Source organism: Mobula birostris, chromosome 19 (genome assembly GCF_030028105.1).
Source record: "Mobula birostris isolate sMobBir1 chromosome 19, sMobBir1.hap1, whole genome shotgun sequence".
NCBI lineage: Eukaryota > Metazoa > Chordata > Chondrichthyes > Myliobatiformes > Myliobatidae > Mobula > Mobula birostris.
The window spans coordinates 66,502,885-66,524,956 of record NC_092388.1 but is presented as its reverse complement, the minus strand read 5'-3'; the positions used below and the strand labels follow the sequence as shown (position 1 = coordinate 66,524,956).

General features: G+C 43.6%; 1 protein-coding gene across 1 annotated transcript in view; it reads left to right on the top strand.

Moving 5' to 3' along the window:
• The window catches only part of ssr1 (signal sequence receptor, alpha), a 28,474-nt gene extending 6,626 nt beyond the window's left edge, over positions 1-21,848 (top strand). The window contains exons 4-9 of the mRNA XM_072283763.1: positions 921-1,048; positions 1,300-1,434; positions 1,530-1,606; positions 7,114-7,192; positions 17,615-17,708; positions 20,908-21,848. Of these exons, the coding sequence (XP_072139864.1) occupies positions 921-1,048; positions 1,300-1,434; positions 1,530-1,606; positions 7,114-7,192; positions 17,615-17,708; positions 20,908-20,972 (578 nt within the window). The 3' untranslated portion in view covers positions 20,973-21,848. The remainder of the gene's footprint in view (positions 1-920; positions 1,049-1,299; positions 1,435-1,529; positions 1,607-7,113; positions 7,193-17,614; positions 17,709-20,907) is intronic.
• The last annotated feature ends 224 nt before the right edge of the window (positions 21,849-22,072 follow it).

Below are 22,072 nucleotides of genomic sequence, written 5' to 3'. Positions count from 1 at the left end.
ATTCATGAAAAATGCAGTAGCATTAAATGCTGTCTGTTTTCATTAAGTTTAATTAGTCATTTAACCATTCATGAAAACAGCCAAATGAAACTGTTACTCCGTGGCTAAGGTACAAAACGCAGAACCAGTAGTCATACACAACACAGGGCACATGTAGCATGTGTACAACAGCATTAAACATAAAAAGTAAAGGCCAGGTCTTTGAGTCCATGAATGTTGCAGCAGTGTACAGACAAACACAATACAGTTCATCTTCTGCTAGAGCAGACACTGGAGGGCAGCACCGACTCTTCTCGATGGCTTTGCACAGTTGACACCACAGCTTGAGGCCTTATCCTCAGTACTACTCCCCTGCTATCTGTCTCGCCAATAAATCAGTGACTTGCAGCATTCCACATTACTAATGTCCAAAAGGATCTTGCAATCACAAGAAAAGCGACTAAGATAGTCACTGGCTGTTAAACTACACACTGCCTTCGCACACCGACAACCCTCTGTAGCAGGCAGCAGCATGTTCCACACCAAGTCCAGCTTCACTTTCTCCACCAATACACAACTTGCTGATGGGATAGACCTACAGTAGTTTAAGTTCTTGATATTCAGCGGGGTTTTGCAATTAGAAAAAACATTTTAAAGAAAACACACACACACACAGCTTTGGTTGGCCCCGTGGAAGCTGCTGTGTCCAAGTACATTGCCAACTTACTGGGAAGTACATAAGCTTTATTGTAATAGTTTGAGAGGCAGAGGATTGATTGTAATAAAATTTGTGGCATGTGACTGGGCTTCATGTTGAAAATGTCATTGTCTTCAGTCATATGCTGCTTCCCTTGCTTGACCGTTTCACTTACTTTGGGAATGAAGAAATGGGTAGTCATTGTGTAATATTTCCCTAATGTTTATACTTAATTATCATTTAGATTTCCCAGCTAACAACATTGTGAAATTCTTGGTTGGATTTACAAACAAGGGCAATGAAGAATTTGTTGTAGAATCTTTGGACGCTTCATTCCGTTATCCTCAAGACTATCAGTTCTACATTCAGAATGTGAGTGCTTTTTAAGTCTTAATGCATATAATTATGCTGGATGCAAATGGTTTGAATGAAATTATTCTAATTGATAACCCATTTCGGTCCATTTGAAGTTAGAGATTTTATATAACAAGAAACTATTTATTTATTTATTTAACTAGAAAGTTTAAAGTTGCCTAAAATTACTTGGCTCACTGTAACAGTTTCATGTTTGCTTCAGTATGCATCTCTGTTGCAGAATAATGCAAGCAGGTCTTTTCTCTTAGTTCACAGCATTACAGCTGAATACATTGGTGCAGTCCCAACGTCAAGCAACATTTGAGTATTCATTTATTCCTGCTGAGCCAATGGGAGGTCGGCCATTTGGATTAGTCATCAACCTCAACTACAAGGATGCCAGTGTAAGTGCTCCCTGTCAGTTCTCTTGGGGTCAGGTTGTGGCAGTAATGATGTCTGTAATTGTTTGCTGTAATCAGTGGCTAATTTCTCTTTGTAGGGCAATATTTACCGTGATGCTGTGTTCAACCAGACTGTTACAATAACTGAGCGAGAGGATGGTCTAGATGGAGAAACGTAAGTGTTAGAAGGAGGATGTATTTTTATTATTTGAAGTAAATTTCTGACTGATTAGTTCTTTTCTGTTTTGTCATTTTGTTTTCATTATGGTGGTGCATGTAATTCCTGAAACTGCAGAGGCAATTTGACCCTTTTCCTATGCTACACAGCACCATTTTCCAACATCTGAATAAACTGTCTGTTATCTTCGGTAGTTATTGAAGCTGAAAACTTAGGAGTCCTTTTAATGGGCATTTGGGTACAATTTTTTGTGAGTATAGTTAATGGGCTTTAATGCTTGGTGAGTAGCACTTTTGTCCAGACAATGCCTGCCTCTTCAGATATGTAGGTTGTACTGATTGGATCAGGGCCAAACTTGTGTGACGTGACAGGTGTACCTTTAATTGGTCGAGCAAGAGTTGAAGGTTTCTGTTTAAGGAACTAGTCAAATTTCCAAAATCTAGTTATTTAAACAATACATACGCTTAAGTGCAGAAATATTCTCATTCATTGCATTGATCTGTGCAACAATTGGTCCATTCCATATGAATGTTATAGTTTCATAGTTTTGGTACTCTGATATTTGCTATAGATTTGTATCTAGTGCAATTCCTATACTGCACAGTGAAATATCTGTGTAATATATAATTACACCCATTATAATGTTTTATGGTGCCGGGATGTTTTGGAATGACCCATGTGTCTGCGCAAAACATTAAAATGGAGCTAGCATGTACTAATTCTTTTTTCCTGCAAGGTGATAACATAGAACAGTTTTAAAATATTCAGGTAGTTTAGGTCAGTTTACATGTTTGAAATTATTAGTAATTAGCTAAACTAAATGATACTGATATTTAGCAAATCAATAAACGTTGGCTTTAGCCTCTTTCACAATTCTTTTTTCCAGTAACCTTTTGTATAGTGTCGTAGAAGTACAGCCCTTCGGCCTCTCTAGTCCATGATGAAACTATTTAAATTCCCTACTCTCGTTGACTGGCACCGGGATCTTATCGCTCTATCCCCTACTATCTCCATGTATCTATCCAGAGTACTGTTGAACGTTCAAATTGAGCTCACATGAATCACTTGGTGCTGGCAGCTCATTCCACATACCACCCTCTGAGTGAAGAAGTTTCTGTCATATTTCCCCTTAAACTTCTCACCTTTCACCCTTCGCACATAACCTCTGGTTGTTGTCACACTCAACTTCAATGAAAAAGGTCTGCTGCCTATACGCCTCATAATCTCCTCTCAATCTTCTGTGTTCTGAAGAATAGTCCTAGCCTATTCAATCTTTCCTTATAACTCAGATCACTTGGACCTGGCAACATGCCTGTAAATTTTTTTCTATACTCTTTCAACCTTGTTTGCATCTTTCCTGTAGGTAGGTGACCAATACTCCAAATTAGTCCTCACCAATGTCTTGTACAACTTCAACATAATATCCCATCTGCTGTACTCAATACATTAATTTATGCAGACTCTGTGCCAAAAGCTTTCTTTACAATCCTGTGTAACGCCACTTTCAACGAATTATGGGCCTGTATTCCCAGATTCCTATGTTCTATCACGCTTCTCAGTGCCGTCTGGTTGGTGCTACTGAAGTGCAAAACCTTGCACTTGTTTGCATTAAGTTCCATCTGCCATTTTTCAGCCCATTTTTCTAGCTGATGCAGATCCTTCTGCAAGCTATGATAACCTTCCTTGTTGTCCACTACACCCCCAATCTTGGTGTCATCCACAAATTTGCCAACCTAGATAATCACATCGTCCAGTTCATTGATATAGATGACAACACCAATCACTGCGGCACACCATTGGTCACAGACCTCTACTACTGCTCTCTGACTTGTCTCACAGAGCCAATGTCTAATCCATTTTACTGCCTCATCCTGGATGCTGAGCGACTGAACCTTCTTGACCAGCCTCCCGTGTGGGGCCTTGTCAAATGCCTTACTAAAGCCATGTAGACAACATCCAGTGCCCTGTCTTCAACACTTTCCTGGTAGCTTCCTCGAAAAAAATCTATTAAGATTAGTTAGACATAACCTACCATGGACGAAGTCATGCTGATTATTATTAATCATTCCATTCTATCCAAATGCTTGTATACAAGCACGTACGAGCTTTGTGCTCTCAAAATTTTGTTTTTGAAGGCCTCCCGCTGGCCAAGTACACCTTTGCCAGAAAACAGCCTGTCCCAATCCACACTTGCCAGATCATTTCTGATGCCATCAAAATTGGCCTTTTTCCCAATTTAAAATCTCAACTTGCAGACCAGACCTATATTCTTTCATACTTACTTTGAAACTAATGACGTTGTGGTCACAGGATTGCTACGTTGTGTATGTTCCCTACACAAACTTGTCACCTGCCCTGTCTCATTCCCTAATAGATCCCGTATCACATACGCTCTCTCGTTGGGACTTCTGCGTACTGATGAGGGAAACTTTTCTGAACACATTTGACAAACTCTATCCTGTCCAGTCCTTTTACAGTATGGGATTCCCAGTCAATATGTGGAAAGTTATAACTAACTTGTGTTTCTTGCAACAGTCTGCGATCTCTGTACAGATCTGTTCCTCTAAATCCCGTGGACTGTTGGGTGGTCTGTAATATTGTCCCATTAACATTGTCATACTGTTCTCATTCCTCATTTCCACCCAGAGCTCCTCATGTTTTCCAGGCTGTCCTGATGGAGCACTGCTGTGACATTTTCCCCTCCTCCTTTAATCACTCCCACTCTGTCACATCTAAAACAGCGGAACCCCAGAATATTGAGCTGCCAGACCTGCACCTCCTGCAACCAAGACTCACTAATGGCTACAACGTCATACTTCCAGTTGTTGATGCATGCCCTGAGCTCATGTGCCTTTCCTATGCTTTGAAATGTACACAGCTCAGGGCCCTAGTCACACCATGCTCAACCTTTTGATTCCTGACTTTGTCTGAGGTCTTACCAACACCTGTCTCCATAATCTCTCTACTAACTGTTCTGGCACTCTGGTTCCCTTCCCTTTGCAACTCTCGTTTAAACCACCACTGTGCAGTATTAACAAACCTTCCCGCTAGGATATTAGTCCCCCTCCAGTTCAGGTGAAAACCATCTCTTCTGTACAGGTCCCACCTTTCCTGGAAGAGAACCCATTGATGCAAGTATTTTCTGCCCACCCTCCCTCCTGTACCAATTCGTTAGCCAAGCATTACACTCTGTAATCTCACCTGCACGTGGCACAACAATTCTGAGATCACACTCCTGGAGGCCCTGCCCTTTAACATTGCACCTAATTCCATGAACTCCCTTTGCAAAAACTCGTCACTTGTCCTACCCATGCCATTGACATCTGCATGGACCGCGACTTCTGGCTCTCCCACTTAAGAATGCTGAGGACTCGATCTAAGATATCCTGCATCCTCGCACCTGGGAGGCAACGTACCGTCCGGGAACTTCCCTTCCTCCATCATCAACTCTGCTCTCAAATGCATCTCCCTCCCATTTCACGTACATCTGCTGTCACCCCATCCTCCTGCCACCCCACTAGCGATAGGGTTCCCCTTGTCCTCACCTACCACCCCACCAGCCTCCAGGTCCAACATATAATTCTCCGTAACTTCCGCCACCTCCAACGGGATCCCACCACGAAGGACATCCTTCCCTCCGCACCCCCCCCCCCCGCGTTCCGCAGAGATCACTCCCTATGCGACTCCCTTGTCCATTTGTCCCCCCATCCCTCCCCAATGATCTCCCTCCTGGCACTTATCCGTGTAAGCGGAACAAGTGCTACACATGCCCTTACACTTCCTCCCTCACCACCATTCAGGGCCCCAGACAGTCCTTCCAGGTGAGGCGACACTTCACCTGTGAGTCGGCTGGGGTGATATACTGCGTCCAGTGCTCCCGATGCAGCCTTCTATATATTGGCAAGACCCGACGCAGACTGGGAGATCGTTTTGCTGAACACCTACGCTCTGTCCACCAGAGAAAGCAGGATCTGTCAGTGGCCACACATTTTAATTCCACGTCCCACTCCCATTCTGATATGTCTATACTGTCCTCTACTGTCAAGATGAAGCCACACTCAGGTTGGAGGAACAACACCTTATATTCTGTCTGGGTAGCCTCCAACCTGACGGCATGAACATCAACTTCTCTAACTTCTGTTAATGCCCCTCCTCCCCCTCATACCCCATCCGTTATTTATTCTTCCCCCTCCTTTTCTCTCTCTCTCTCTCTCTCTCTCTTCTGTCCTTTTCACAATAACTCCTTGCCTGCTCTCCCCCTCCCCCTTTCTTTCTCCCTAGGCCTCCCGTCCTATGATCCTCTCCCTTCTCCAGCCTCATATCCCTTTTGCCAATCACCTGTCCAGCTCTTAGCTCCATCCCTCCCCCTCCTGTCTTCTCTTACCATTTTGGATCTCCCCCTCCCCCTCCCACTTTCAAATCTCTTACTAGCTCTTCTTTCAGTTAGTCCTGATGAAGGGTCCCAGCCCGAAACGTCGACTGCTTCTTCCTATAGATGCTGTCTGGCCTGCTGCGTTCACCAGCATTTTGTGTGTGTTGCTTGAATTTCCAGCATCTGCAGATTTCCTTGTGTACCGTCCGGGAATCTCATTCTTGCTCACAGAACCTCCTGTCTGTTCCCTTAACCAATGAATCCCCTATCACAGTGTGCCTCATCTGGAGTCAGGGGTAGGCACAGTGCCAGAGACCCGACCACTATGACTTCCCTTTGTTCGGTCAACCTCTCTTCTAACCCCCCCCCCCCCCCCGCCCCCACCCCCCGGCAAAAAGTATCCAAAGTTGAGGGGAATGGCCACAGGGGTACTCTGCACTGACTCCCTAACCCCTTTCCCCATTTCCCCTTCCTGACTGTCACCCTGTTTCCAGTGTCCTGCACCTTGGGTGTAATTACCTTTCTATATGTACTATATATCATCCCTTTAGCCTCCTGTATGATCCAGAGTTCTTCCAGTTCCAACTCAGACTCCTTACCATGGATTGTATGTGACAAAAGGCATGTAGTCTCTTAAACTGAGATTGATTGGGTTTTGTATGAATGAATGTTTCATTGTATAGCTTTTGTAGCATTGGTGAAACTGGTATTCTGTTAATGTCCTACAGGGTGATTGCCTACTGTAGAAAGTACAAGGAAGTAAACTTTTTCTGTATTTCATCATAGTACAGTAAACTTTACTAAGCTAGCTTTCTTGTTCTGATTATGCCAATTGTTGATCTGTGCTTTAGAATATTTTGCAAACCATAAAGACTTTCATTAATGGTTATAACAATCGGTATACAGAGTTTTCCTGATTCCCTTCACACTCACATTCTCAACAGTCCAAATTGCCCTTTGAGTGATTTGGCTTTTAAGGGGAATGAAAAAGCTGTGTAACGATTTTTAAAAAATAATTACTTTTTGCTAAGTCTGACTGGAGTCCGCTCTGTTGGTTGTGCTGCTGCCTTTTATTGGTGGGTTTCTGCACTTGTCTTGATAAATATTTTAATATAAACAATTTAATTTGCAGAATATTTTTATATATGTTCCTAATTGGCCTTGGGTTACTTGTTGTGGTTGGTATCCACCAACTCTTGGAATCAAGAAAAGTAAGTATGTTTTATTGAAGTTTTAAATTCTGATGCACTTTACGATTTTGACCTCTTTATGAATCCGGGTTCTGTTATTCGATTAATTTGTATGCTCCAGAACTGGAGTTGGTTCTTAAAACTTTCTTCAATGACAAAACCTTTGGCATGTTGACACAATGCTATTAAGTTGTGTATATTTTAGCTACAAATGCACAAGGATAACTAATGATACAAAAACCAAGTTCAGATATTAATTTCTGATCATGGAGACTTCACTGAGCTGGATTGCACTGGACCTTGGCTTCCTTTTGAGGCAGTCCTTAATCCTTTATTTTTTACATGATTCAAAGAGTCTGGCTAGGTGTCGGGTAGTGCAAGCTGAGACACTGTGGCTGTCCTTTTGACAACTTGTGGCCAGAATGTTTTTGCACTGGTGATCAAAAGAAGCAGTGAGACAACAGACAGGTTCTTTGGCCTACCAAGACCGTGGAATATCCATAGTTTTAAATTAATTAGCCATCTTCATGGTTTTCTGTCTGAAAATGATCAAATAATAAATTTGGATTATAAAGTAAATGTCAGTTGGTGTTTAAAGGGAATTCTTTGAATGAAGATTGGTAGCTATTCAAAAAGGAGGCTTATCTGGCTTCTCAGCTCGGAGATTATGGACACTTGAACTCTTGTGTTGACCCAGAGTGTGCTTTACCTACAGCTGACTTCTCGCATGCCTTTCCATGTTTGCAAAGTGATTTTGCTATTATTGTAATTGTGCTGAATAGAATGTCTAAAGAGTTAATGCAACTTTAATAGCTGTACTTGGAAAACGTAGTATTGTTTATAGTCCAGTGATTCACCTGTCTTGCAGCAAGTTGTTTGGCCTAAAAGCATGAATTTGCATACTGGGCCCTTTCAGCATTCCTTGGCAAAGACTGCATGGTACTAAAAAATATACTCCCACTACAGGGTTAGTCTAATTTGAATTAACTGTAAAAAGTGGGCAGGTCGTGCTGAATCTTTGTGAAACTGATTAGATTACACCTAATATTTTGCATCTAGCTTTTATCAGTACTTCAGGAAGGGTGTGTAGGTCCTTTTGTGTTGGGCACATGGCCAAGTGGTTAAGGCGTTCGTCTAGTTACCTCAAGGTTGCTAGTTCGAGCCTCAGCTGTGGCAGCGTGTTTGTGCCCTTGAGCAAGGCACTTAATCACACATTGCTCTAGTCTGTGCGAGGAGTTGCACCTGACGCAGGCCTCTCATGGTCTGAGTCGACGTTCCCTCCCTTCGGGTCCTTTTCCTATGTATGAGGAAATACAGGAATGGCTCCAAGAATTTGGCTAAAGCATTTGTTAGGAACTGGGGTACTTGGCACAAAGGAGATTGAGGGGATTTGATTCAGATGAATGAAGTACAGAACTTTCATTCAGGTAAACTAAGGAAAACCTACTATTCAACCAAATTAAGCTCAATTGGGTAAGAGAAAGAGGGAACTCGTGAACAGTGACCAGGATTGCTGGCAGTGAGGATGTTTGGTTTTGCTTGGAAATCTCCCACTAAAGGGCTAGTCTGATTTGAATTAGACATTGCTGGGAGTAGGCCAGTGGCGAGAGTAGAAGCAACAGGCTTTGGCTCATTCAGGCTTTGGTGAAGGGGGCTTCAGTGAGGTAAGTGGGTTGGTGGACTTCGTTAACAACAGGAATTCTGCAGATGCTGGAAATTCAAGCAACACACATAAAAGTTGCTGGTGAACGCAGCAGGCCAGGCAGCATCTCTAGGAAGAGGTGCAGTCGATGTTTCAGGCCGAGACCCTTCGTCAGGACTAACTGAAGGAAGAGAGAGTAAGGGATTTGAAAGTTGGAGGGGGAAGGGGAGATCCAAAATGATAGGAGAAGACAGGAGGAGGAGGGATGGAGCCAAGAGCTGGACAGGTGATAGGCAAAAGGGATATGAGCTGATCATGGGACAGGAGGTCCAGGAAGAAAGATGGCGGGGGGGGGGGGAGACCCAGAGGATGGGCAAGGGGTATATTCAGAGGGACAGAGGGAGAAAAAGGAGAGTGAGAGAAAGAATGTGTGTATAAAAATAAGTAACAGATGGGGTATGAGGGGGAGGTGGGGCATTAGCGGAAGTTAAGAGAAGTCGATGTTCATGCCATCAGGTTGGAGACTACCCAGACGGAATATAAGGTGTTGTTTCCCCAACCTGAGTGTGGCTTCATCTTTACAGTAGAGGAGGCTGTGGATAGACATGTCAGAATGGGAATGGGATGTGGAATTAAAATGTGTGGCCACTGGGAGATCCTGCTTGCTCTGGTGGACAGAGCGTAGGTGTTCAGCAAAGCGGTCTCCCAGTCTGCGTCGGGTCTCGCCAATATATAAAAGGCCACATCGGGAGCACCGGACGCAGTATATCACCCCAGCCGACTCTCAGGTGAAGTGTTGCCTCACCTGGAAGGACTGTTTGGGGCCCTGAATGGTGGTAAGGGAGGAAGTGTAAGGGCACGTGTAGCTTACACGGATATGTGCCAGGAGGGAGATCAGTGGGGAGGGATGGGGGGGACGAATGGACAAGGGAGTTGCGTAGGGAGCGATCCCTGCGGAATGCAGGGGGGGGGGGAGGGAAAGATGTGCTTAGTGGTGGGATCCCGTTGGAGGTGGTGGAAATTACGGAGAATAATATGTTGGACCCGGAGGCTGGTGGGGTGGTAGGTGAGGACCAGGGGAACCCTATTCCTAGTGGGGTGGCGGGAGGATAGAGTGAGAGCAGATGTATGTGAAATGGGGGAGATGCGTTTAAGAGCAGAGTTGATAGTGGAGGAAGGGAAGCCCCTTTCTTTAAAAATGGAGGACATCTCCCTCATCCTGGAATGAAAAGCCTCATCCTGAGAGCAGATGCGGCGGAGACGGAGGAATTGCGAGAAGGGAATGGCGTTTTTGCAAGAGACAGGGTGAGAAGAGGAATAGTCCAGATAGCTGTGAGAGTCAGTAGGCTTATAGTAGACATCAGTGGATAAGCTGTCTCCAGAGACAGACAGAAAGATCTAGAAAAGGGAGGGAGGTGTCGGAAATGGACCAGGTAAACTTGAGGGCAGGGTGAAAGTTGGAGGCAAAGTTAATAAAGTCAACGAGCTCAGCATGCGTGCAGGAAGCAGCGCCAATGCAGTGGTCGATGTAGCGAAGGAAAAGTGGGGGACAGATACCAGAATAGGCATGGAACATAGATTGTTCCACAAAGCCAACAAAAAGGCAGGCATAGCTAGGACCCATACGGGTGCCCATAGCTACACCTTTAGTTTGGAGGAAGTGGGAGGAGCCAAAGGAGAAATTATTAAGAGTAAGGACTAATTCCTCTAGATGGAGCAGAGTGGTGGTAGAGGGGAACTGATTAGGTCTGGAATCCAAAAAGAAGCGTAGAGCTTTAACACCTTCCTGATGGGGGAATGAAAGTATATAGGGACTGGACATCCATGGTGAAAATAAAGCGGTGGGGGCCAGGGTACCTAAAATCATCGAAAAGTGAGAAGTGTCATGAGCGTGAGAAGTGTCATGAGCATAGGTAGGAAGGGATTGAACAAGGGGGGATAAAACCGTGTCGAGGTATGCAGAAACGAGCTCGGTGGGGCAGGAGCAAGCCGAGACAATAGGTTGGCCAGGACGGGCCTGGATCTTGGGTAGGAGGTAGAAACGGGAAGTGCGAGGTGTGGGAACTATAAGGTTGGTAGCAGTGGATGGGAGATCCCCTGAGCGGATAAAGTCGGTGATGGTGTGGGAGACAATGGCCTGGTGCTCCTTAGTGGGGTCACGATCGAGGGGTAAATAAGAGGAGGTATCCGTGAATTGTCGCTGTACCTCGGCAAGGTAGAGGTCAGTACGCCAGACTACAACAGCACCCCCCTTATCGGTGGGTTTAATAATAAGGTTAGGTTTAGTGCGGAGGGAGTGGAGAGCAGAGCGTTCCGAAGGAGTGAGGTTGGAATGGGGACAAGGTGTGATGAAGTCGAGACGGTTGATGTCCTGTCGGCAGTTAGCGATAAAGAGATCCAGAGCAGGCAGAAGACCAGAGCGGGGTGGCCATGAAGAAGAGGAGGGTTGAAGACGGGAGAAGGGGTCATCGGTGGGGGTGGAAGAGTCCTTGCCGAAGAAGTAGGCTCGGAGACGGAGACGGCGGAAGAAAAGTTCCGCATCATGGCGAACACGGAACTCGCTGAGGTGTGGGCGAAGGGGGACAAAGGTGAGGCCCTTACTGAGGACAGAGCGCTCTGCCTCCGACAGTTGAAGGTCGGAGGGGATGGTAAAGACCCGGCACGGATGAGAGCTGGGATCAGGGGGGGAGGGCTGGGGGTGTCAATGGAGAGGGGAGGGTTGGGGTGAGAGGAAGATGGAGCCTCTGAGGGCCCAGAAGCTGACAATGGGATCTGAAGGAGATGGGATTGCAGAGTATTGGTGGGGGAAGGGGAGACGGGAGTCACAATAGCAGCACATAAAGACCCAGCCTGGAGTTCAAGGCTGGAATCTTGAGAGCTGGGATCAGAGGGGGGAGGGGGGAGGGGGGAGGCTGGGGTTGTCAGTGGAGAGGGGATGGTTGGGGTGAGAGGAAGATGGAGCCTCTGAGGGCCCAGGAGCTGACGGTGGGATCTGAGGGAGACGGAGTTGCAGAGTGGTGGTGGGGGAAGGGGAGACGGGAGTCACAATAGCAGCACATAAAGACCCAGCCTGGAGTTCAAGGCTGGAGTCGCAGTTGGTGGTTGCGCAATCACTTTGAACGTGTCCATGGTCGTTGGTGGACTTCGTTTTTAGTTTTTCTTTGCATTTTTTTTTGAGGAATAGAGAACATGTCAGTAGGGTTAGTATTTTGCTCTGGGTGTTGGATGTGGGAATCCTGGGAATCTCCCAGATGGCCACATCTGTGCCAGGTGCACTGAGATGCAGATCCTGAGAGAGCGTGTTAGGGATCTGGAGCTGCAGCTCAATGACCTACAGCTTATTAGGGAGAGTGAGCAGGAGATAGGAACTACAGGGAGTTGGTCACCCCGAGGCTGCAGGAGTTATATAAGTGGGTGACGGTCAGGGAAGAGCTCAGATAGTAGAGAGCACCCCTGTGACCATCACCCTCAGTAATTGTAATCTCGTTTTGAATGCATTTGAGAGGGATGACCTGACAGAGGATGACCACGGCGATCGGGGCTCTGGCACTGAGCCTGGTTTTGTGGTGCAGAAGGGAAAGAGGAAGATGAGGAATGTGGTGGTCATAGGGGAATCCATAGTGGGGGGAACAGAGAGGAGATTCTGTCAGCCTGATAGGGATACCTGCATGGTGTGTTGCCTCCCAGGTTCCAGGGTATGGGATGTCTCAGGTTGGGTGCAGAGTATTCTGAAAGGAGAGGGTGAACAGCCAGAAGTCTTGGTACACTTTGGTACCAATGACATGGGTAGAAAAGGGGAGGAGGTCCTGAAGAGAATTCAGGGAGTTGGGTGGAAGCTGAAAAGTAGGACCTCTAGGGTAGTAATCTCAGGATTGCTGCCTGTGTCATTAGCTAGTGAGTACAAGAATAACATGATCAGGTGAGAGACTGGTGTAGGGGGCAGGGCTTCAGATTCCTGGATCATTGGGGCCTCTTCTGGGGGAGGTACGACCTGGACAGGTTACACCTGAACCCAAAAGGGTCCAATATCCTAGTAAACAGGTTTAATAGAGCTTTTAGGGACAGTTTAAACTAATTTGGCAGGGAGATGGGAACCAGAGAGGTTTGAGGAAAGGGAAAACAGAAATAAATCAAAGATAGTGTGCAACAGAGATTATAGAAAGAACAGGCAGATGAGGCTTAATCACAGACAGTGGCATGAGTAACAGGTCAATAGAGGCATGGTGCAGCTAAAACAGAGAAAGCAACAAATATTGGACTGAAAGCGTTATATTTGAATGCACACAGCATAAGGAATAAAATGGAAGATCTTGAAATTCAGTTACAGATTGGCAAATATGACATTGTGGCCATCTCTGAAACTTGGCTAAAGGATGGCTGCCATTGGGAGCTGAACATCCAAGGATATACGGTGTGTCAGAAAGATAGGTTAGTAGGCAGAGGGGATGGTGTGGCTCTGTGTGTAAGAAATAATAAATCATTAGAAAGGGATGACATAGGATTGGAAGGTGCAGAGTCTCTGGGTTGAGTTAAGAAATGGCAAAGGGTAAAACGACCCTAATGGCAGTTATATACAGGCCTCCAAACAGCAGCTGGGATGTGGATTACAAATTACAGCAGGATATAGAAAAGGCGTATCAGAAAGGCAATGTCATGATAATCATTGGGGATTTTAACATGAAAATGGATTGGGAAAACCAGGTCAGTATGGGACCTCGAGAGAGAATTTGTACAATTCTTAGCTTCAGAAGCTTTTTAGAACAGCTTGTTGTTGAGCCCACTAGGAGTTCGGCAGTGCTGGATTGGGTGTTGTGCAATGATCTGGAGGTGACAAGAGAGCTTAAGGTTAAGGAGCCCTTGAGGAACAGTGATCACAATATGATTGAGTTCACATTGGATTTTATTTTTCCCCTCAAATTCCAATGTGTCGGTATTTCAGTGGAATAAGGGAAATTACAATGGTGTGAGAGGGGAACTGGCCAAGGCTGACTGGAAGGGGACACTAGCAGGAAGGACAGCAGAGCAGCAATGAACATAGAATAGTACAGCACAGTACAGGCCCTTCGGCTCACAATGTTGTGCCGACCCTCAAACCATGCCTCCCATATAAGCCCCCACCTTAAATTCCTCCATATACCTCTCTAGTAGTCTCTTAAACTTCACTAGTGTATCTGCCTCCACCACTGACTCAGGCAGTGCATTCCACGCACCAACCACTCTCTGAGTAAAAAACTTTCCTCTAATATCCCCCTTGAACTTCCCACCCCTTACCTTAAAGCCATGTCCTCTTGTATTGAGCAGTGGTGCCCTGGGGAAGAGGCGCTGGCTATCCACTCTATCTATTCCTCTTATTATCTTGTACACCTCTATCATGTCTCCTCTCATCCTCCTTCTCTCCAAAGAGTAAAGTCCTAGCTCCCTTAATCTCTGATCATAATGCATACTCTCTAAACCAGGCAGCATCCTGGTAAATCTCCTTTGTACCCTTTCCAATGCTTCCACATCCTTCCTATAGTGAGGCGACCAGAACTGGACACAGTACTCCAAGTGTGGCCTAACCAGAGTTTTATAGAGCTGCATCATTACTTTGCGACTCTTAAACTCTGTCCCTCAACTTATGAAAGCTAACACCCCATAAGCTTTCTTAACTACCCTGTGAGGCAACTTTCAGAGATCTGTAGACATGTACCCCCAGATCCCTCTGCTCCTCCACACTACCAAGTATCCTGCCATTTACTTTGTACTCTGCCTTGGAGTTTGTCCTTCCAAAGTGTACCACCTCACACTTCTCAGGGTTGAACTCCATCTGCCACTTCTCAGCCCACTTCTGCATCCTATCAATGTCTCTCTGCAATCTTTGACTATCCTCTACACTATCCACAACACCACCAACCTTTGTGTCATCTGCAAACTTGCCAACCCACCCTTCTACCCCCACATCCAGGTCGTTAATAAAAATCACGAAAAGAACAGAACAGATCCTTGAGGGACATCACTAGTCACAATCCTCCAATCTGAATGTACTCCCTCCACCACCACCCTCTGCCTTCTGCAGGCAAGCCAATTCTGAATCCACCTGGCCAAACCTCCCTGGATCCCAATGACTGGAGTTTCTGCGAAAAATGAGGGAAGTGCAAGACAGATATATTCCAAATAAGAAGAAATTGTCAAAGGGGAGAAGGACACTACCATGGCTGACAAATGAAGTCGGAGCCAAAGTAAAAGCAAAAGAGAGGGCATACAAGAAAGCCAAAGCCAGTGGGAAGACAGAGGATTGGGAAGCTTTTAAAAACCTTCAGAAGGAAACTAAGGAGGTCATTAGGGAAGAAAAGATGAATTATGAAAGGAACCTGCTGACTAATCAAAGAAGCTACTGAAAATTTTTTTAAGTATATAAAGGGTAAAAGGGAGTTGAGGGTAGATATAGAACCAATACAAAATGACGCTGGAGATATGGTATTGAGAGGTGCAGAACTGGCAGAGGAACTGAATGCATATTTTGCATCAGTCTTCACAGTGGAAGACGTCTGCATATACTGGACATTCAAGAGTGTCAGGGATGTGAAGTTTGTGCGGTGAAAATTACGACTGAGAAGGTGCTCAGGAAGCTTCATGGTCTGAGGGCGGATAAATCTGGACCTGATGGAATGTACCCTTGGGTTCTGAAGGAAGTAGCTGGAGAGATTGTAGAGACATTAACAATGATATTTCAAGAATCTATAGATTCTGGCATTGTACTGGATGACTGGAAAATTGGAAATGTTACTCCGCTATTTAAGAAGGGTGGGAAGCAACATAAGGGAAACTATAGACCTGTTACCCTGACATCGGTGGTTGGGAAGTTGTTGGAATTGATTGTTAGGGATGAGATTATGGAGTAACTGGAGGCACATGACAAGATAGGCCTAACAAACCTACTGCAGTTCTTTGAGGAAATTACAAGCAGGGTAGACAAAGGAGATGCAGTAGACGTGGTGTACTTGGATCTTCAGAAGGCCTTTGACAAGGTGCCGCACATGAGGCTGCTAAGGAAGATAAGATCCCATGGAATTACAGGGGAGTTACTAGCATGGGTGGAGCATTGGCTGGTTGGCAGAAAACAGAGTGGGAATAAAGGGATCCAGTACCCGTGGAGTTCCACAGGGGATGGTGTTGGGACTGCGGGTTTTTACAATGTATGTCAGTGACTTGGACAATGTGATTAATGGATTTGTGGCAAATTTGCTGATGATACAAAGGTAGATGGAGGAGCGGGTGGGGTTGAGGAAACATAGCCTGCAGAGAGACTTGGATAGTTTAGGTGAATGGGCAAAGAAGTGGCAAATGAAATACAAGGTTGGAACGTGCATGGTCATGCACTTTGGTGGAAGAAGTAGACGGGCAGACTATTATTTAGATGAGAGAATTCAAAATGCAGAGTTGCAAAGGGACTTGGGAGTCCTTGTGCAAGATTCCCTTATGGTTAACCTCCAGACTGAGTCGGTTGTGACGAAGGCGATTGCAATGTTGGCATTCATTTCTAGAAGTATAGAATATAAGAGCAGGGATGTGATGTTGAGGCTCTATAAGGCATTCTTGAGACCACACGGAGTATTGTGTGCAGTTTTGGACTCCTTATTTTAGAAACATTGGAGAGGGTTCAGAGAAGATTCACAAGAATGATTCCAGGAATGAAAGGGTTACCGTATGACGAATGTCTGGCAGCTCTTTGGCTGTATTCCCTGGAGTTCAGGAGAATGAGGGGGGATCTCATAGAAACATTCCGAATGTTAAAAGGCCTGAACAGATTAGATATGGCAAAGTTATTTCTTGTGGTAGGGGATTCTAGGACAAGAGGGCACGACTTCAGAATTGAAGGATCTCCATTTAGAACAGAGATGCGGAGAAATTGCTTTAGTCAGAGGGTGGTAAATCTGTGGAATTTGTTGCCACGAGCAGCTGTGGAGGCCAAGTAATTGGGTGTATTTAAGGCAGAGATGGGTGGGTTCTTGATTGGCCAGGGCATCAAAGGGTATGGGGAGAAGGCGGGGGAGTGGGGATGACTGGAAGAAGTGAAGATTCATGATTGAATGGCGGAGCACTTGATGGGCCGAATGGCCTACTTATGGTCTTATGGAAATTTGATGTACACCAGAGGCAAATGAATTTGCAGACGATAAAGTGAAACATGGAAAACCTACAACACAATACAGGCCCTTTGGCCCACGATGCTGTGCCAAACATGTCCTTACCTTAGAAATTACCTAGGGTTACCCATAGCCCTCTAGTTTTCTAAGCTCCATGTACCTGTCCGGGAGTCTCTTAAAAGACCCTGTCGTATCCGCCTCCACCACTGTCGCCAGCAGCCCATTCCACACACTCACCACTCCGCATAAAAAAAACACAAACATCAATGAAACTGACGAAGGGTCTCGGCCCGAAACGTCGACTGTGCGTCTTCCTATGGATGCTGTCTGGCCTGCTGCGTTCCACCAGCATTTTGTGTGTGTTGCAACAATGAAACTAATTAGATTACTCTGCCGAGATATGACATGGATGCCCTGTGGGGAATGGTCTATGCTATAATGACTGGGACTTAATGGACAATGTGAAATTGCCTGCGGCTGTGTTCCTGTGTCTGCTACAATCCCATGTGTCTTAATTTTCAGTTCTAACTTTAATATTAAACCAAAATATGTACACCACTTTACATGAAGAATTTTCCTTTTCCATATGAGAAATTAATTTGATTATTCTTCTGGCCTAGGTAATTTATTTTAGCTACTTTGTATGTTTGTTTTTTGTTTTTTTCCTCCAATCAGAGAAGACGGCCAACTTCCAAAGTAGAGATGGGTACATCTAACCACAACAATGTAGACATGAGCTGGATTCCTCAGGAAACCCTGAACCAGATCAGTAAGTAACTTACAAGTGGGCATTGCGTCCTACTTAAATCTAACCTGCTTTGTTGCCTTGCTTGTTTTAGTGGAGGTGTTAATCTGTGTCGTTGTTAAAGAGTTACTTCAGAATGTTAGTACAGCTGAATTTCAGAAATCCTGGATCTGGTATTCATAAACTATTAACAGTTAGCCTGATGAGGGGAGTCTGTGGTGAGAAATGTGATTTTTGCAATTATGATGTAACTGATTAGCAGAAGCTGCCATAATCTGACACTTTGCTAAATAGCTCTACTGCGATTGCACTAATACAAAATTAAGATAGCCTGATGCTTTTTATGGAGTGAAGTCTTGATGCCTAATTGAGCTGTGATGCATAAGTGCTAGCTAGCTATCTTGCGATGGCCAGGAGATTTTGAGCATGCTATTATCAAACAGAATGATCCGTGTTCCATCTTGTTAGGATACCTCCAAATTTAAGGGTCTCTCTTTACCTCTTGCATGGTATGTCTTGAGTTTCAAGGCCCCTGCTGTCACCTGTCCATCTTATTTCTTGTACATGTCCTGCACTTGAGAATTTGAGAATTGTTTAATGCACCGTGTATTTACAACATGGAAGCCTAAAGTATGTTTGCCTTTGGCTACTACACAGGTTTAATATGACAGAATATGTCATTAACAGTTTCAAGCATGACATGTTATGATTATGTTTGAGTAGACCATTGAAGGTGGTCTCAGTTAAGCTCCCTTGTCGTCATATTAATGGAATAGTTGGTGTATTGTCATTTTTAAAAAAAAACAAATGAATAGGCCTAATTTGCCAGTATCCATCAGCCTGAATGTTGGATGCAGACAGCTGTGGAAAGGGAAGCAGTTAATATTTGTCAATTCTGACTCAACATGAATTTTGTTAATCTTACCATGGATTCTGTCTGATTTGGTGAGTGTTTCCAGCATTTTCTGCTTTATTTCAGATTTCTAGCAGGTTTTGGATTTGAGGAGGTTGTTATGGCAAAGGAGCACATTCAGAATGCATGGGCCACTTTGGCATGCTGTCCTTCACAGATGCGCGATTTAGACAATTGTATCTGTGGTATCAGGATTCAGTCTTCAGGCAGCTGGGCTTTTAAAATGGCATTTTAATCATCAGTGCCTTTTGTTTGATCAGTCAGAGCATCCAAGGATATGGCGAGGAGGCAGGTGTAGGGTCCAGGATCAGCAATGATGGAATGGTAGAGCAGACTGGATGGGCTGAATAGTCTAATTCTGCTCCTATGCCCTGGGTCTTTATGATTTCTGATGTACTCCCAGCAATTGTGAATGGAATGCTACTGAATTTGCTTTTCTGCATGTTGAGTTTATGGTGTGCGTGTCTGCCTGCACCTGACTTTATCAGAAGACAATGTATTCTAAAACATCGATTCTAATGTTTGCTATCTTTTGCTTTGCCTTTCTTGTGCTTTCAGTGCAGAGTAGACGAGGTGAGATCTAATGTTTCTATTGCTCAATCTATTCTAAAATTAATACTGTTGTTTGCTTTTGGATGGTGTACCTTAGGACCTTGGGCTTAATATTAAAAGGATAATGGATCAACTTATTAAATGACCAAAGATGAAAGATCATCTTAATGCCATGTTTTTTCTATGCCAGTATTTTGTATGGTAAACTGTGACTCCATGTGGGCTCTTCCATTTCTACATGTGTACAGCTAGAAAGTTGTATTTATGCTACTTGCTGGTTAAATCTGTGCCTGCTTTACCTCTCTGTTTTTGCCAGAGATAAAGACCCCATTACACAAATATTCTCTACTATTTGATAAAGTCCATCAAAAGAACAGCTGGGGATATATTAAATGTTACAACACGCTTGAGTGGGACAAAAAGGTTAAACTGAACAAAGTGAAAAATACAATGTCTTAAACTTGTCGTTAGTTTGTATGCTTTTGTATGGTCATTGTAATGTTTACACAGCGTCAGGCATGGCAGCAGCTTAAAATGAATTTTTATAGTTGTAGTTTCCATTGGCATCTCAAGGAGCAATCCTTCAAGTTATATTGAGCTAAATAATTGGTGGGTTTGATTTGTATCTTTGAATACTCAGTATTATAATAATTCCCACTGTCAAATTTCATCTAACAAATGACTTGTGATCAGCTTTTGAATGTCTGCTGTTGATCTTTTGAAGTTTGAAATTTGACAGTAGACATTTGACATTCTCCTACAGCATTCTTTAGTTATAAAGTTTGTTTTTCTATTTTCCATCCAATTGTACACTCTAAATTTCCGAAGCAACTATGTACAGGTTAATGGGGAAATGTTGAATGTGTGGAAAGTGTGTACACTAATTTAAATGTATATAACTGAAATTGCAAACATTTGCTGTGCACTTGATTAAATGTGAATTAATTCACATTCAATAAGTTGCCTTTAAGCCGAAAATTAAGTTCCTGTTATTAATGAAGAAATATCTCAATTATTGCAAAAGCAAAACTTTGTGAATACTAGAAAATGCCAAATGTTTGAATTACTTGATCCTATGAAGGGAGAAAGTACGTTAATATTTCTGATTAATTGTCATTCATGAAAGCCAGAAATAGTTGGATTTGGGAGAGTTTGAGGAGTGATGAGGTGATCAACGCACAAGGATATGATTCAAGATTGTTTAATTTCATTTTCAGTACACAAGTGTAGGGGAGACAATTAACTGTTACTCCAGATCCAATGTAGCACAAAAACAAGATAAAGAACACAATTAATATAAATACACAAGATGGCTTATCAATGTGGATTATGTCCATAAAGTGATACTAGGCACAAGAATGTCTATACATAAGGTGGCTGACAGGAAATTATAAAGTAGTGATGATGGGATGTGGATCAGTGGGTTAAAGGGTAGAGGTGTTGATCAGCCTTGCTGTTTGGTGAAAGTAACTTTTTGAGTCTGGTCATCCTGGCATAGCCTTGTGGAAAGATAAACCCATTCATCAGATATTTTCATTCTACTGTCTTAAGTGCCGTTATTAGAAGGCAGAAAGCAAGCTGTTTGTCCTTTTTGCTTAACTGATTCCTGAGCAATTTTCAAGTGGTAGCCAGAGACAAATTACTCATGACAATGAGGCTTGTGATGCTCCCCATTTGTATTTCTTTTCATCTTGAGCTACGTTGATTAGGGGAAAAAAATCTTTGTATTCTAATTGTATTTTAACTGTTTATTCACAGACAAAACTTCACCAAGGAGGTCTCCCCGTAAGCGAGCGAAGAGGACCGTGGGTTCAGACGAGTAATAGCTTCAGTTTTTAATTTTCAGTGTTCAATCCTGTCCACTTTAATTTAGCAGTGGCAATAATGCTGAGATGCCATCTAAAAGCATTAAAAATAATTAATGGACTAAGCTCTAGAATGTGTAAGAATGTTTGTTTTGGAAGAGCTACTCAACAAGCTGCACTTTGGGGTAGAGAGTTGCTAACTTTTGCCATTTGAATATGGTTTGTATACTTGGAGAAATTTGCAGCTTAGTCTTCAAATGTGAACAACTCTAAAGCAAATTGTTTTTGGCCGATGTATGATTCTATAGATCATACGAAGTATTGGATTCTTACGGAGTTTTGATTTTGTGTTCCTTTTGGTATTGACTCAAAAGAAATAGATGATTTTTTTTCTTTCAGTGCAGGACATTTCATCATATAAGCATGTCATTACTTAGCACATGTGCATAATCAGCTTTTTTAAATCCTGTTTCTGATCACTTCAACTCTGGAATGATTGGTCTGAGCCAGTGTGTACAGTCAATATGGTTTGAGTAAAATAAATATTTGCACAGATTTGAGGTCTTGCTCAGCATCATGGAAATGTGTGAGAGCTCATCTGTATATTTGGAACCTAAATGAGATTGCAGTTTTTGTTTTCTGGGGGTATAGCATTCAGAGGAGAATTTTATTTTTTGACAAACTTGCAATTTGTAGACTTTTTTTTGTTAGAGTGAGCCATAGGGGGCAAAATCAAAAGTAATTTCCAAATGAGCATCTTCCTTATTATTTGGATACCATTCTACAAATTTTACTTGAGCAGAGTTTCAAAAACTCACACATTAAGATGTTTTCAATAAACTGAAATGAGCTGTTTTTAAGTGGATAAGATCTCATTAAAGTAAACAAACTGAGTTTCTGTGTGTAAGTTTTTACTTTCATCAACATGTTGTCCTACTCTTGTATAAGTTATAACACATTGAGTATGTAATTTAATTAACAGGCTGTGTGGGAGAGGGGAGGAGAGTAATTCTGGTTTTGGCCATTGGTACTCTGTTAATTCTCCACTTTTCAGTTTCGCACTGCCTTTTAAGTACTTGTCACAGTGTAGGTGTTATTCTCCAAAATCAGTAAAGACC